The sequence below is a fragment of the Nycticebus coucang genome, chromosome 10 (assembly GCF_027406575.1).
Source record: "Nycticebus coucang isolate mNycCou1 chromosome 10, mNycCou1.pri, whole genome shotgun sequence".
Taxonomy (NCBI): Eukaryota; Metazoa; Chordata; class Mammalia; order Primates; family Lorisidae; genus Nycticebus; species Nycticebus coucang.
In genome coordinates, this window is record NC_069789.1 from 77128784 (window position 1) to 77145996 (window position 17213).

At 41.6% G+C, this 17213-nt stretch overlaps 1 protein-coding gene across 1 annotated transcript in view; it reads left to right on the plus strand.

Moving 5' to 3' along the window:
- The window catches only part of NIBAN1 (niban apoptosis regulator 1), a 160619-nt gene that overhangs the window by 66340 nt on the left and 77066 nt on the right, over positions 1 to 17213 (plus strand). The window contains exons 3-5 of the mRNA XM_053606916.1: positions 783 to 914; positions 4661 to 4775; positions 9525 to 9692. Coding sequence (XP_053462891.1) covers positions 783 to 914; positions 4661 to 4775; positions 9525 to 9692 — 415 coding nt within the window. The remainder of the gene's footprint in view (positions 1 to 782; positions 915 to 4660; positions 4776 to 9524; positions 9693 to 17213) is intronic.

Genomic DNA, 17213 nt, shown 5'->3' on the forward strand with positions numbered 1-17213 from the left:
ATATTCAATATCTAATAAATCCCATATTCTCTTAAATTAAAAAAAAAATAGCCCATTTGTATATTTTGAAATAATGTGGGAATGGCACAATGAGGCAGGATGGGAATTATCCTCACATAGTCATCCCAATGGAAGACCTAACCAGGAATTGAGTGGAACCTCATCTATAGCACATACACCACCCAGATGAATGAGAAATCCTCAAACTTTAAAGTAGAACTGAGGTTTATTGGCTACATACCTGCTTTTTCTTTAACCCAAGAGCAAACATGGTCTCCTTGAGCAGCCCCAGGAGGGTGTAAGTATTTACAGCCTGGCTTCTTCAGGCTCTGGGGTCTGAGAAAACCACTGACACCGGCTCTTGAGATCACACCTGCAGGTGTGATGGAAGTGGGAAGACCCTGTTAATGCTCCTGTTTTTCAGGAATTAACCCTGAGGCATGTCCACTGTTACACTTTCCTGCCTCATTCCCTCTCTCCCACAGGGTTTATAAAAAATTTATCAAAGTTGTACAAGGCACAGCCTTATTATAATCCCTTCCATGGTATGCATCTATTCCTATAGCATAATGGAAAGAAATTAAAATCATAAAAATTCAATAAGACAAATATTTGCATTTGGTCACAAGAAACGGGAAAGGGAAATTGTGGAGGAAAATGAAGAGACACCAATTTCTCCAGGATCTCAGTGCTGGATAGTTTTGAAATGCCATGGATAACTGAATAGTAAAAAGGTATGCTATCATTTGTTGTGATGGTTAATTATATTCCTCTTCTTGAAGCCACCCTTGGAGCCTGGAACTGTTTTGTATGAAGCAGAGCTATCACAGTTTGCTGAAGACCTAAAAAAGTGGAAGGACAGATACGTTGTGGTTAAAAATGATTTTGTTGTGGAGAGCTATGAGAATAAAGAGGTAAGACGTTTCATTGTTACCACTAGTTTTTGCAGTATTCTGAAAACATTGGCTGGGTTGATTGGCATACCCTCTACTTTGAGATTGATTCATTCAATAAGTACTTATTCAGGTAGGTAGTCATTTCAGCAAACATATTTATTAAAGGCTTACTATATACCAGGTGTTATACAACGTTCTGGGTATATAGCAGGCGATCAGAGAGATGCTTGCACATTAGCAGGAAAGATAATCTTTGAATAAGTGATTGCCAGTGAGTGTGAAAATAGAATGTTGTGCTGAGTGACCAGCGTTTGGTATAGGAGCCTTTCCAATGATCATTCAGCCTAAAGGTCCTTCTCAGTTGCTGTCCTGATATCTCTCCCTCTCTGCTCCATTGCTGTCTTCCTACCCCTAAGCCTCACACACGTATGACAGATGGTTGCGGTATTACCCTGTTTCCCTGAAAATAAGACAGTGTCTTATTTTAAGGTGTGCTCCCAAAGATGCACTAGGTCTTATTTTCAGGGGACGTCTTATCTTTCCTGTAAGTAGGTCTTATTTTTGGAGGATGTCTTATTTTCGGGGAAACAGGGTATTACTATTTTTTTCTTTTTTTGAGACAGAGCCTCAAGCTGTTGCCCTGGGTAGAGTGCTGTGGCATCACAGCTCACAGCAATCTCCAACTCCTAGACTGAAGCGATTCTCTTGCCTCAGCCTCCCAAAAAGCAGCTGGGACTACAGATGCCTGCTATAACACCTGACTATTTTTTGATTGTAGTCGTCGTTGTTGTTGTTGTTGTTTGGCAGGCCCAGGCTGGATTCGAACCCTCCAGCTCTGGTGTATGTGGCTGGCGCCTTAGCTGCTTGAGCTACGGGTGCCAAACCAGTTGAAGTATTATTTAACAAAGTTTTCTGGTGCCAAATAATTCAGAATCCATTTACATCTATGGATTTTTATTCACTTGCCTTTCTTTCAGTTATCTCATTATTTTCCTTGCCTATAAAATGTGGAGAAAATGACATAATGTATGTAAAGCATCTAGCACCTGGGAGGTCTTCAGTTTTTATTGGTTCCCATGTCTTTCCCCAAGTAGGGAGGTGGCATGGTATGTGAGAAAGTATATTGCAGTGAATTTGGAAAACTGAAGTTTAGGTCAAGTTGTGCCACTAAGTAGACGTGAATGAGCAGTGGTTCTCAACCTGTGTGTCACGACCCCTTTGTAACAATGAAAAAACATCGCAGCATCAGGAAGGTTGAGAACCACTGACTTAGAGAGTGAGTCAGATGATCCCCATGGTTCCTTCCGTATCTTACCTGGTGTGCATTTTGTAGTCTCCTTCACTCTTCAAACTCCCTTTGAAAAGCTTCTATTTAACAGTTAAAGATAGTAACAGATTTAAAACTCTGCTGTCTGGACTCTAAGTTCAAGAGTCATCAAGACCACCTCCAGAGACTGAGCAATAACTAACTCTGAGGCCAACCCAGTAGGAAGAGGCTTCACGCTGACCTACCAATGTGTTTCGTTCCCATTTCTGATGGGAGATAGAAATAAAATACAGTGCATAGGCTTCTGGACAAGGCTCAAGGGCCCTCTTGGGTGGACTTACTCTTTTAAACGTACGTAAGCTAACATTTTCTCTGTGTATCTATGTTAGGATTTCATTCAATACTTAATTTATACTCAGAAACAAATTATCAGTGTGGTACAAATAATATTAATGATGACAGCAGACACCTTGTAGTTTGTATGGCCTGTTACAATTTCCTTTCAGGGAAGTGGGAGGATAGACAGCATGACATCATGGTTAATACCTCTGAGTCACACCCTTAGTGTGATCCCTTTGTCATGGTGTTGTGGTAAGGGCTGAATGATGCACTGAAGCGCTTAGCACGTGGCCAGGCCTGTGGCAGAGTCCAATATAGAGTAGTTGTCAGTATGAGCACTACCAAGCTGCTGGGAGGAAAACCCTGAGAGCTCACTGTTGGATTTATCATGGTTTTCACCATATTGAACATGAATGGAAATTGCATTTTTAATCAAATCTTGGTATTTTTCCTCTTTTTTTTTAATTTAAGTTTGCTCCCTCAAGGGCAATTTATGTGTTATGCTGCTTTTTCTTTGTGCATCATTTTTATATGCACCTGTTCAGGTTGTTAAGGTATGTTGACTAGATTTGATAATCACAAAATATTAAAAAAAACAAAAACAAAAACTTGGGTATCCAGAAAGTCTATGCAGTTTTCCATAATTCTTCTGAGTTTTAATAATACCTTTTTTTTTAATTTATAGGTTTGATTTTTAAGATTATATCTAAGAGTTATGCATGAAGTACCTATAAATTGCCCATTATTTTATTGAAAGTCCAATTTTGGCTGGTGATTAAAGAGGAAAATGAAGCATTTTGATAATCAGTTCCTTGTCCTGGGCTGGACAGACATGAGTATGGATCTCGGGTTTCTCATCTACTCACTAGTGGGCCAGCAGGAGGTTATTTAACTTTTCTAAGAGTCATTTTTGTCATTTGCAAAATGGAGATAATATCTAATGCATAGTATCATTTTGAGGATTAAATGATAGAACATTTAAAACACCAATCTCGAGGCCTGTTGTAAGTAAGCACACAATTCCCAGCTGAGTCCAGTCTAAATCAAATTGCTTCTAAACATTCTCAAAAGCGTGAAAGTTTGGAGTCTTCTCTTTCTTTTTTTTTTACACTTTCTGGCCGGGGCTGAGTTTGGACCTGCCACCTCCAGCATATGGGGCCAGTGCCCTACCCCTTTGAGCCACAGGCGCCGCCTGAGTCTTCTCTTTTGTTCTAAGTCCTTGATGTGTTTGTGCAGTTAGTTCATTACCAGGCCTTCAAATATGAAAATAAGCTTGTTCGTTATCTGAACGTTTGTTTCGTTTGGGTCTCTCAGTCATCTGTCCTATTGACTAAGCATGTGTTATTGTTATTCTAATTTTTTTTTGCCTAGATCAACATTTTAGTTATTCTGAAGAGTATGCTGTAAATTTGGGGTCTCACAGTTCTCTGGTTTCAAGTCTCAACCTGCCTTTAGACTGTAACTCTCACAATTTTGCCTTGACTTACATCCTCCCATCAGATGCACATACTGACGCTGTACCTTTGGCAGTGTCCTGGGCCTCTTTGTGTTTCGCCAACCAGCTTTGTTCTAATTTCATGATAATGGACTTCCATTCTGATCTTTTTACTGCAAAAATAGTTTCACATCTGAGGGCAGAGTGGTGGCCTATTTTATCATGGCAACATTTTAATGGTTTTGATGGAAATCCATGGCAACCGTCTTTGTAGTTACGTGTTCCGTGGTCGCATTAGTCATCATACACAGCCCACATCGGTCACCCAGCATTTGGTGCAGTGTCTGTGTAAGCGTCACTGTTGTGGTTATTATCAGAATGATTCGGGCGTTAGCACCTGAAATGGTACATAATGTGTGGATTTTCTAGAAGTTATTGAGTTATGTTTTCCCCATTTGAGAACAGTGAATCTCTCTGAGATGAGGGACTTTGAACTTACCGTGACTTACTTGTGACCATCACGGCAGAGTATTAAAGTACTACCTTGCAATTAGCAGGTATGCAAAACATATTTTTTGAATACATGATTCTAACTCAGTGACAGAAGATGGGGATTGCTAACTCTGGGTGTATATGTCTAGGTCTACTTTTAATAGTCCTCATATTTTCCAAAAACATAAATGGGGGAATAAAACCCATTCATTTATATCTTTTCTTTCCCAGGCCTATCAGAAAGGAGCTGCTCCTAAAAGCCGAATTCTTCCCGCTGGTGGAAAAGTACTAACCTCAGAAGAAGAATATAATCTATTATCTGACAAGCATTTCCCAGACCCCCTTGGTGAGTTGCTAGCATTCTTTTTCAAGGCAAAATCCCCAAACTTCTTTGTTTAGCTAGACTGGTGGTTCTTAATCAGGGACAGGGACTTAACCCTCCAGGGACATTGGACACATTTTTGGTTGTCACACTGGGAACAGGAGACCACAGGCATTTAGTGGGCAGCGGCCAGAGACGCTGCTAAGCCTCCTGCAATGCACAGGACAACCCCAGCAATGGAGAATTATCTGACTGAAAATCTTGGCAGTGCCAAGGTTGAGACACTGGGCTGGACATGTAAGCTCCATAGACAAATGGAAGATGTGATTTCTCTAATTTAGGTAAACATGGTGCCGTTTCTATTATTTCAAATGCTATTCAAAGACAAGTCTGGAACTGTGTTTTTAGCACATGGAAAATGTGCTATTAATCAGGTCTCTTGAAGCTTTTGGAATATATTGCAGACTTGGATACTACCCCTCAGAGCAGCAGAAATAAACAGGTAGGCCCCAGTGCACAAAATGTACAGTCCCATCCTCTAGTAAGCAAGCTTGGACCTGTCAGAGAATATTATTTTTCTAATTTAGGGTATTGCGATGAAATACCCTAAATCAGAAAGAAAATCCCTCCTTTTTATTTATTTATTTATTTAAAAAAACCCTTTTAATAAGATACAGTAACTCGTACCGACTGCATGAAAAAAGCATTGCATTAATATGCATATCTATAAGTGAAGCTGACTGCTGCCATGGAAAGAGCATTGAATTGAGAATTGGGAGACTGGATTTTTATCTAGTTCTGACTGTGCCACTTCTCACATGTTTTATAGTAGCCAGCTGCAGAACCTCTCTGGTTTCTGTCTCTCAAATTAAAAACAGGACTTTGGACTTTAAAATCTAGAAGGGTCTTTCCAGTTCTAACATTCTTTGATTCTCATTCATTTTACTTTTTTCGTGTACAGAATGTGATAGCTAATACACCACATATAAACCAAATAGAGCGATTCATAGCAATTCTTGAACTGTGGATAACGTGTTAATTCCATCTGGCTTCATGTAAACCATACTACACAGTAATTACGTGGTTTCTTGCAGAGAGCCCTGGTTCTTATTAATGGGCATAGTCATTTCATTAGAATTTATGGAGAAAAATATAATCATTTTTTTCAATTGTTATTTCAGTGCAGAATGCTTAGTATGATGTTTTTAATAACATAATTACAGTATTAGTACATGGATCATAAACCTAGATTAACAAATTATTACGCAAACAACACTTTATGTGTGCTGTGCATATTATTAGATATCCTTTCAACATCTACCTATATGGAGCTGCAGCTAGAAATGGAATCCCAACACGTTGACTCCTCAAAATCTCTCCAGAATTTTCCAAATGAAATCAGCCAGAACAGACAATATATTTACTGATTTATTGATGAAATCATGTCGGAAAGCAGGAAAAGGGACAAAAAAACACAAGGCGTGTGTGACTAATCCCTGTTGGCCTAGGGGTTCAGCTTAGGGCATTTCCATGACTTTTTATCTTTTTTTTTTTTTTCCATGACTTTTTAAATTGTATAGTGGGCCTTCAGAGTTTTAAAAATAGAATATTCTACAGTAGATCCTTTGTGATATCTTGGTAACTCAATGTAGAAAAAATGCAGACTGATGGCATCTGGAAAATTATTGTAAAAGGTTAAGTGAGAGATAACTAGAGGCTAATAGTGAATTTCATGGGGCTTGCTGAGGCTTTTAAACACAAAGGGTCAATGGTTGTCTGTACAAAATTATGACATTCTTGGAGTGGGCAAGGATAATTGTTTTATAAAACCGTGTCAATCAGGAAGACTCGCGGTGTGATGCCATTTCTACTGGAAAGAATAAAGATACAATAAAGGCCCAATTGCTCAAGGAAAAGCATTAGAGGCTTAGGAACAAATGTATTCTTTTACGGAGTGTTCAGCTAAAATGATGCATCACAAATGCTCCCATGTTTTGCTATAGTGATTCACTTAATAGGCATTTTACTTGGATTAGTTAGAATCTGGCTTGCTGCACAGAACAAAACACTCAAATTAAATACATAAAGTTTTATTATCTCACTAAAAACATTTGGATGTTTCTCAAGGCTGGTGTGGCAGATCCATAAATTTGTTAGAGCCTTGGGCTCTTTCCAGCTCTCTCTCCCTTTATTTCTAGGTTGTGACCCTTGCTGGCAGATCTAGGTGCTGGAGCTCCTCCAGAGCTTTCTCCTTCCAGACAGCAGGAAGGAGAAAAGGGAAGGGGAGGACACATTCTTTTTCCTTAGGGATATCATCAGGGAGTTTCGTAAGCCGTTCCAGTTTGCATCTTATAGGCTACAACTTAGTGAGCTGTGAGCAAGCTGCAAGGAAGACTGAAAGTGTGGTTTTATTTTATGCCATCATTTTGCCCAATTGAAAATCAAGGGTTTCAAATTACTGAAGAAGGAGAGAATGAATATTGTGTTGCAACTGTAGGTCTCTCTGCAGCACTCAGCCATTCCTTTGTTTGTTCAATCCTACATTGATTTATTCTCGTGTTATTTTGTGCCAAGCATTTTGCTGGGTCCTGGTGGGCCCGGTGCATTCTACCTGTGTCCCCAGTGCATTCTACTCTGTCACCTTCCCGTTCCAGGACACAATAAGCACAGACAGGGCTCCCATGTGTGCTCTGGGAATCTATTGTTTATTTAAGCCACTCCTGACTTATTAATTTGCCGGTAGCTGACTCGGCTCCCGAGTCTGCCTTGTGGTGATTCTTTTCTTGGTGTGCCCAGTATGCTCGGTGGGCTTTAGGGGGTCACCCTTTCTTTCCTTTCCCTGAGATGTAGGTGTCCCTGCTTGTTCTCCATGACTCTGGAAGGGAGCTGGGACTCATTTAGCCAAGTGCAATATCATGTCATAGGAATGCATGGAAAGGAACAAGGTTTAGGTAAGGGCTCTGAATTCAATTCTGGGAATTGATTTTGAGGGAAGAGGTAAAAAAATCCCATTGTTTAGCACTTTTAAAATTTCCCAGGCCAACATGGCGCATGTTTCATTCAACAAACTGGCTGTCTACCAACTTCCGTGGCTGTGCTCTGGGCCAAGCATACACAGGTGTGTAAGATGCAGTCTGCATCCTTAGGAGCTCACAGTCCACAGAGGTGGTTCTGCTTCCCAGGGAGGGGAACCTCATGGGAATCAACAGAGGAGCTCATCTCACGCTCCTCTCTCCCCTGCCTCCCTGCCCCAGCTGTGGGTGCCAAACACAGAAACAGGTCGCTACCATATTTGAGAAAAACACGATTGAGAGCACCTATCTGTGTCTCTGGTGACAGGGGAGGTAGCCAGGGCATCCCAAAACTGACTTTTGAAGGATGAATGAAAATTTCCTATGGGAAAGCATGATGGACAGAAAGGAGAAAGGGTTATGTGGGCTATAAGAACAAGGTAAAAAGTAGAAACTGGCAGAGAACAGGAAAAACACCAACACTCAGTGGGGAGATTGAGTTGGCAGAGGAACCAATGAAAGTGACAGAGAAGACTGAGCATGGTGGCTCACACCTGTAATCCTACACTTCAGGGCCAGTCATCCAGCGCTCTGGGAGGCCGAGGCAGGTGGATACTTGAGTTCCAGACCAGCCTGAGCAAGAGTGAGATCCTGTTCCTACTAAAAATAGAAAAACAACTGGGCATGGTGATGGGCACCGGTAGTCCTAGCTAGTTGGGAGGGTGAAGCAGGAGGATCTCTTGAGCCCAGGAGTTTGAGGTTACTGTGAGCTGTGATGCCACGGCTGTGACAGAGTGCAACTCTGTCTTAAAAAAAAGTGACAAAGGAGAAACAATTTTTAAACAGTGTGAAGGAAGGAGGCCAGGAGAAAGGTGCTCAACAAGGGGAGAGAATGTTTCCAAAAGAAGGGATGGTTCGCAGCAACAGATGTTACAGGTCAGATTAAAAGGATAAGTAACAAATAGCCACAGGCTGGTAGTCAGGATGACCTCAGCAATTGGGTTGAAATCAGACTGAGGTGAGAATAGGGTGATGGCCTGAAGACAGCAAAGGCTGTTCAGCAGTGATGGGAGGAGGGAGAGTGCAGGGCCAGGGCAGATCTGGTGGAGCCCAAGCCCATTGGGAGAGTAGTGTGTGTCTTCACGGGCGGACAGGCGAGTCCACAGAGGGGCAGGAGGGAAAACAGAGCTCTGTTGCCAGGTCTTTTTGACATAATTAAGTTGAGAAAGAGTGTATCTGCTGGCCCTGGCTCTTCCGGCAGCCTGTTGCTGTGAGGTAGGGGATACTGGCGGCACTCCCATATCCCCACTCTAGGACAGTGTCTAGTACCAACTTTCCATCCCATGGCCTGCCCCAGATATTTCACAGCATGAAATACATATACATTTGCAATAAAGAGACATAGGGTTTGTTTTGTTTTATTTTATTATTATTACTACGTTTTTTTCAGACAGAGTCTCACTCTGAGTCACCCTGTGTAGAGGAGCTGGTGTCATAGCTCATAGCAACCTCAAACTCTTAGGTCCAAGCAGTCCTCTTGCCTCAGCATCCTGAGAGGCTGGAACTATAAGCTCCCATCACAACACCCAGCTGGTTTTAGAGATGGGATCTTGCTCTGGCTCAGGCTGATCTCAAACTCCTGAGCTTAAGCAATCTACCCACCTTGGCCTCCCAGAATGCCAGGATTATAGGCGTGAACCACAACGCCTGGCCTAAAAGATACACATTTTAAAATGTATTTGTGTTTCCAATATTTCTTTAGCCTCTAGTGAGAAGGAGAACGCTCAGCCCTTTGTGGTCGTACCAAAGGAGTTTCCTGTATACCTGTGGCAGCCCTTCCTCAGACACGGCTATTTCTGCTTCTGCGAGGCTGCTGACCAGAAGAAGTTTAGTGCTCTCTTGAGTGACTGCATCCGGCATCTAAACCATGGTATGGCGCAGCTCCCTTCTCATCCCCAGTTGGGCAGTGCTGCCCGGGGCCAGTCATCTGTTATAGGGATTCTTAGAAAGAGCCACAGATGGTGCTGCCTGAAGCAAAAACGGGCAACAAAGCGAGCGTGTACTCCACCAGCATGGCCCGCTGGCCGGTGGTTCGGCCAGGTCTAGGAGGTCTCAGTGGAACACAGAATGTGGAACGGTAGCTGATGGCAAGCGGAGGCAGGAATTCAGGCTTCTCTGGGTTTATTTATGCAGATCCTTTTGTATAGAATTCATGTTCCCGTTCCTGAGTTTTAAAATTTAAATGCCAGCAAGAATGTGCCAATTTGTTCCTAACAAAATAATAGTCTTTATGGCATTTCTTGTTTATTTTCACCTGAGTAACAGGTGAAATATCTGAGTAATAGTTACTTACTTACATAAATGGACACAGTTTGTTATCTAATATTTATTACCCAGTCTTTGGTTTTCAGAACTTTAGGGTCCTCAAGAATCCCCAGAAGAATTTAATTAAAACAGTGATGCGTGGGCTTCACCCTCAGACTTTCAGATTCACTGGGTCTGCTCTGACGGGTCCACAGATTTTGCTTTTTGAACAAATTTCCAAGGGATGCCACTGCTGCTGGTCCATGGACCACACATGGGCTGGTGTCTCTTTCAGGCCATGTTGCCTTTAGGTGTGGATTGAACTACTATTTCATCTATGATAAAAGAGATATTTCATTCCAGTATGTGATGACATCAGTATATTGATATGAATGCTGGGTTTTCTGGATTTCACAAAGCCTTCAGTTACAGATAACTGAATTCTCTGTTCTTTGACGATTGTAAGGCAGCCACTCTAAGAGCATTGGGCTTACTCTGTGCCAACCTCTGTCTGGGTAGGAACAGAGTAACGAAGCATGCAAAATTCCTCTCTCTGGGAGTCTAAATTCCAACAGGGAGGAAGGACGAACACACCCACAAATTCTCATTTGATAGTTATCAAAGTGAACGCTTTAAAGAGCCATAGAGGTGACTGCCTAGTGATGAAGGGAGTACAGTGCTCTCAGCTTTCAGAGGAGGTCTCTTTGAGCAGGTGACATTTGAGCTGAGTCACTTCATCTGTGTGCCGCTATTTCCTAATATGGCTGATTTCACTGTACCCTTACTTTAAAGTGAGAGGTGTCCCAGACGGTGGCAGTCCCACAGGGTCAGAGTCTCTAGTGGTGCATTTCAGCTGGTGCTTGGTTTTAGCTTAGGGGTTGATAGGAGGCTGATGGAAAAAGATCACATCACTCTATTTTGCTGTAGCACCTCTGAGCAACATTTGCCATAATATTGGCTCCCCCATAGTTAGGAAAATGATAAAAATGGTACTCTTATTAACATCCTACCTGTGGTTTTAATGTTTTAGAAACAAAGAATTGCCTAGCCCTGTCTGCTCCCTCTAGCTCATTTTCCAGGACACTTACGCCTCTGTTTTTAGGGCTCTGGTCTAGCACGAACATGCAGTTGGCACTAGACACAGAACCGCGAATTTGCACTGAGCAGAGAATGTTCCCTGCCCAGTCAAGTGGGGCTTGCTGCATTCTCCTGCCATGTACATAATAGGAATTTCTCCAGGGAGTTTTGGGACGTTATGCAGCCTGCATTTAGACTCCATTTATGGAAGATTTCAGTGGATTCAAAACCTAACTCTGCTCTCCAGTGTGTTATCAGAGGCACCAAGATAATGATGTCTCGTTATAGTTCCCTGTTTCTGTGTCACATTCCTCTCTACAGAAACTGGATTTCCCCTCGCTGTGGCTTTATGCAGGTTTAATCTGGTATAACTTCCAGTGGCTCCAGGCGGAACCAGAGAGCAGCACAGCATTGTAGGCAACAGTCCTTGACCATCATGGGCCAGTGAGCTCGGGGGGCGTCCCCTGCTTCTTTCTCTGTCTCCCACAAGGCCGTGAAGCACCCACTGTTTCTCTATCACTTTTTCTGTTCTAGTTATTCGTTGTATGATCTTCAGTAAACCTGCAGGGTTTTCACAAGGTGCCAGTTAACCATATCTTCCCCATAATTACCAGAAGAGTTTAAATATAAATATAAAATTCAGGCCGTGATAAAGGCCAGAAGCCCTGCGGGGGCTGCTGGGAGCCTGCTGTCTCCCGCCCCCAGGCCAGCAGAGGGCGGTCAGCCTGCTTTTGTCAGTGCTTCACTGGCTGTCAGGCCACCATGAGAACAGGGCTATACACATTCCAGCAGCTGATGCTGGGCTGCTGTTGGGCCCACTTGGGGTGCCAAGGGTATATCCTTCATACTCAAATGCCTCTGTGGGCCATCCCCAACGCCTCATGGGTGTTGGGTCTGGATTGATCCAGGTGTCTGTGTCCGTTCATTCTGGATCTGGAACCACTTGTTCTGTTCATCCTGGTGGGGCGAGTGATTTCCCATCTAACCCTGACAAATTACATGCAGTTTGTAGTAGGTACCTCCTAAGGTTGGTTGGCCAAGCAGAGAGCACTATGCTCCTCCTTCCGTCAAGGCAGGGAGCAGCCTCCAGCTGCCTCAGATTTTTCACACTCCTAAGAAGCATAAAGATATGTACACTTACGTGTGTGTGCGTGTTTTGGTTTAGTCCCAGCATTTCTTCATTGATCGGGCATCAGAAAATCTTACAAGATTAATCTTTAGGAGAACCTCCCACTGGAACTTACTGGACTAAATATCAAGCCCATTGTTTGACACTTGCCTAGAGCAGCTTGCTGCCTTCTGTTCCTTTTAAAGTCACACTGCAGAATGTCCCCTGCCACAAAATGGAACTTATGTAAAGCCAGGCTATTCTGAGAGAGCTCTGGTGCCCAAAACGCAGTCATATTCTTCAGAATTTTAGTTTTTGCAAAATAAATATGATCATTGTGGTCATAGAGACATAGTTAAGACTCCTGACAAATGTAGAGGGCTGAGCACACGCAATGTGGAACAAAGATCATTCTCAGTGGGAGTGTGTTCTTCCAGCTCACGATAACCTTTACCCGGCGTGGAAATTTCCAGAAAGTGGAAAAAGCGTTCCTGGTAGGAGCAATACAATAAGTGAGGGCTAGGAAGTGAGACAGAGCAGGGACCATTCGAGGAACCGAAACAATTCTGTGTGGCTGGTGCTCAGAGAGGAGAGAGGAGCAAAGTGAAGATGGGGAGACAGGCAGGATCCGGGCTCCACAGGAGCAAATAGATGCATATAGAGAGTTTTGTGATGCATATAGAGAGTTTTGACTTTATTCTAACAGCAACAGGAAATCATGCAAGGATTTTAAGTGAATAAATGACCTTGTCAGACACTCACTTTAGAAAGGTCATAATGGCTTGTAGTGTAGGCAGTGGAGTGGATGGTGGCAGGCTGCACGGTCTGGAGGCCACTTAGGAAGCTTTGGCAGGTGACAGGGTGGTAGCTGGCCCCAGAGAGGGGTGCACGAGTGAGTGAAGGCATTTGTTAGTATCAGGCCATTGTACTCAGCCTGCTGTTGCTGAGGATGGGGGTGTGGGAACAGAGGAGTTGGATGTTAGAAGGTGGCCATCACTGGGTGAATGGGGGTCCTGGAAAGGAGGTGGAATGCTGGCAAAGCTCTGTTCTGCAGTGCTGTGCTAGCATGAAGGACGCCAGGGCTGCCATAAACAGATATCAATATCTACATCTCATCATAGGCACTATGGAAGAGGGGACAGTAGATTATTTGGGAAGCCTGATGGCACACAGATTGAAAAAGATAGTCTCAAAGAAGAGCCCAGAGGATTTTGATAAGACCACAGTGATGGAAAGACACTCTACACACCTCTGCTTCAAGTCGGACTAGTTCAGTCACCCATGACAATTACAGCATCCTGGGGTGCTGGTGAGGGAGTGAGTCAGGCGGAAAGTGGAGCTCGCACAGTGGTTGCATTTTGTTTATTATTATTATTTTTTTTTTTTTTTTTTTGCAGTTTTTGGCTGGGGCTGGGTTTGAACCCACCACCTCTGGCATATGGGGCTGGTGCCTTACTCCTTTGAGCCACAGGCACCACCCAGTGGTTGCATTTTGGAATCGGTTCCTCTGTCTGTGCTGTATGCCTTGACCTCGCCTCCAGGAAATCCTATGTTAAATCAAATGCCTTTGCTAGGTTTGATTTTGACACTTGCACATTTTGGGTGTTCAATAGATGTTGTGGAATTAATTGAATTTGAGAACAAAAAAGAAGCTTAAATTTTAAATCAGATAGAGCAAATCCTTTCTGGTGTGTTTATTTGAGCATGATGTTTTAGCCAACCCTCAGCAGCAAGCCTCAGATCTATTTTCACCAACTTAATTTGTACCCGGAGCCCATTATCTCCTATGAAGCAAGTTCATTACTTAAAGAACCAAGTGTCTAGTGTGGGCATCGATCAATTCTAACTGAAAGTATACAATAAATTTCATCTTGTAATATATAAAAGCTTACTTTTAATGTTTGTGGCACATGCTTATGTTTGTGGATACAGACGTATAGATTTGGTAAATTTTAACTTATGGTTAGGCCCTTTAGGTACTTTACTAGAAAATGAATAATGTTTGGAGACAAGTAAATTAAAATATAATTTTATTAAACATCTCTTTGAACTCTTAAAAAAAAATTATATGGAATACTGCATACCTCAGGCCCTCTATGTGCTTTAAACAAAATGCTTACTGATTACTACTTAATAAATAATTAACTAGCAATTTCTAGTTTTCATAGGACTGCCCCAAACAAAATTCTTTAAAAGGATTCTTTCTCTCTAGGATTGGCCCGGTGGCTCACACCTGTAATCCCAGCACTCTGGGAGGCTGAGGAGGGTGGATTGCTTGAGCTCAGGAGTTTGAGACCAGCCTGAGCCAGAGTGAGAGCCCATCTCTACTAAAAACAGAAAAATTGGCAGGGCATGGTGGCGGGTTCTTGTAGTCCCAGCAACCCAGGAGGCTGAGGCAAGAGGATCACTGAGCTCAGGAGTTTGAGGTTGCCATGAGCTGTGACACAGGGCACTCTAGCCGGGGACAACGAAGTGAGACTCTGTCTCAAAAAAAAAAAAAAGGATCCAAGGATTCTCTCTGTTTGGACTACCTTGTCTCCTGGAGTTTAGCCCATGCTCTTTTCCTCACATAGTTAATACTCTACCATATAGATATTTTTCTTTGTCCTTTTGTGAGTGTGTGGTTTTCTCTTAAGTTATCACTTCCCCCTCTCTGGTCCTTGCTGGTTATTCATAAAACTCTATATTTGGAAGAGACCTTTGTGGTAACCTATTTCAGTCCTTCAGGATTTAATTATGACAAGACTTACAGAGGTCACAGCTACTTAGTGGCAAAGTTGTCCTGACACCTGGTCCTTGACATCTATTTCAGTTATGTGGATCATGGTGTCTTCTCAGCATTACTTTATAAAGACTCGTCTCTTGGGCATTTTAAACGTGCTGCTATTAAATCAGAGTACTTTTTGCAAGGTGTGTTTGCATGATCCAGAGTGAAGCAAACCCAGGGCTATTCACTTAAGGTCACCTGAGATCTGGGAGATGTCTGGCTTCTTGGTGAGTAGTATCACCTGAGCTTAATTTGGTATTTTTGTCTACCAGCTAAACAGGACTATATTTTTTAGTTTAGATATTCCCTGAAGATAAAATATTTGATAGTGTAGCTTGCCTGCTGGCCAACTTTTGTGTGGTCTGAAACACAAACCATACATTTTATACAATTAAATAAAAATTTATCTCATTCATTTAAATTAAATTTAATTTATTGATTTTGTATAATTTAAATAATTTTATAAAGGAAGACAACACTGCTTGTGAGGATGTAGGTGGGAATACCTTAAAAATAATAGATCTAAAACATATTTTCATATTATTTATATTTATGGATTTATTTAAATTACTTGAAGCTCTTAGAGCAATCTAAGAGCTGGAAGTGGAAGAACAGGTCTCCCTCAGAGACTAGAATAAATAGGGTTATCCTTTCTCAGATGTTCAATGTTTATCGCTACCTGTACCTAAGGGTATATATTCATAGGTTCATTGTAGCCCAAGGCTTTGTTGCTATGGATCTACATTTGAATACTTCTTTTGATCTGTTAAACACGGTTTTATTTCAGTGAAACCGCTGATTCTCACCCCTCTTTCCCATTTCCAATGAACTGGATAGTTAATTGGCATGAAGGTCTAAAAATTGTGTGATTATAGTGGTTAAGGGGGAGAAATTGGAACAATAATACATAAAGATTAAGCAAGCAGGGAGGTGAAGTTAATTCAAGCAATTTTTTTTTTGTCTGCTATTTAGATGGGATAGATTCCAAAATCACTGGACAGTTTTTGATGTTATGATTGTGGAAAAGCTTTGATAGCTTAATTTTTTTTTTATTTTGTAGATAGGAGATAGATTTTAGAGTAAAACATACTAATTAAAACATAAAGAATGTTACTATTCCCTCTGAAATTTCTTATGTCTTTCCCTGATCCTATAACCTTCTTTTCTCTTTGAGACAACTCCATCCTGGATTTTGTGTTTTGCTTTCCTTTATAGCTTTACCTCATATGCTTAATCGTTTTGCATGTTTTTGAACTTTATCCATATGGAATTTTATTACATGTCTTGTCTCAGGGTTTCTTTTTCTCAATATCATATTCCAGTGATTCACTATTACTTGTACCTGTAATTTGTTGATTTTCAATGCTAATTATGTGCTATTATATTAATATAACATCATTTCCAATATCTATTTTACTGTTGATAGGCATTTCAGTTGTTCTGCATAGCACCAGCAGAGGTGCTATGAACACTTGCTTTTTCTTGCCCATTTATAGGAATTTAATTTTGACGTGGTTTACTAGTTTCTGAAGGAATGTTCCCATCTGTGTTCATGAGTATATTTGGTACGTTATTTTTCTATTTTTTCAGTGGCATTTTCAAATTTTGCAATCAAGGTTATTCTTGCTTTATAAAATGAGTTAGACAGCCCTACTACTAATTTATGGCTTTCATATGAAAGCTATAACCCAATTATAACCTAAGAATATGGGAAAGGGGGAGAGGGAGAGGAGGGGAGAGGGGAGGGTGGGCGGAGGGAGGGTGATTGGTGGGATCACACCTAGGGTGCATCTTACAAGGGTACATGTGAAACTTATTGGATGTAGAGTGTAAATGTCTCAACACAATAACTAAGAAAATGCCAGGAAGGCTATGTTAACCAGTATGATGAAAATATGTCAAATGGTCTATAAAACCAGTGTATGGTGCCCCATGATCGCATTAATGTATACAGCTATGATTTAATAATAAATAAATAATAAATAGTTTTTAAAAATTAGTTAGAATGTGTTCCCTCCCCCCTCTTTGTTTTTTCCTTTTCTATATAATCTGGAATAGTTTGTGTAAGACTGAAATTATTTATATTTATATTTAATTTGTTATTTTTTTCAAGACAGAGTCTCCCTTTCCCGCCTTGGGTAGAATGCCGTGGTATCATAGCTTAGAGCAACCTCAAATTCTTGGGCTTGAGCAAG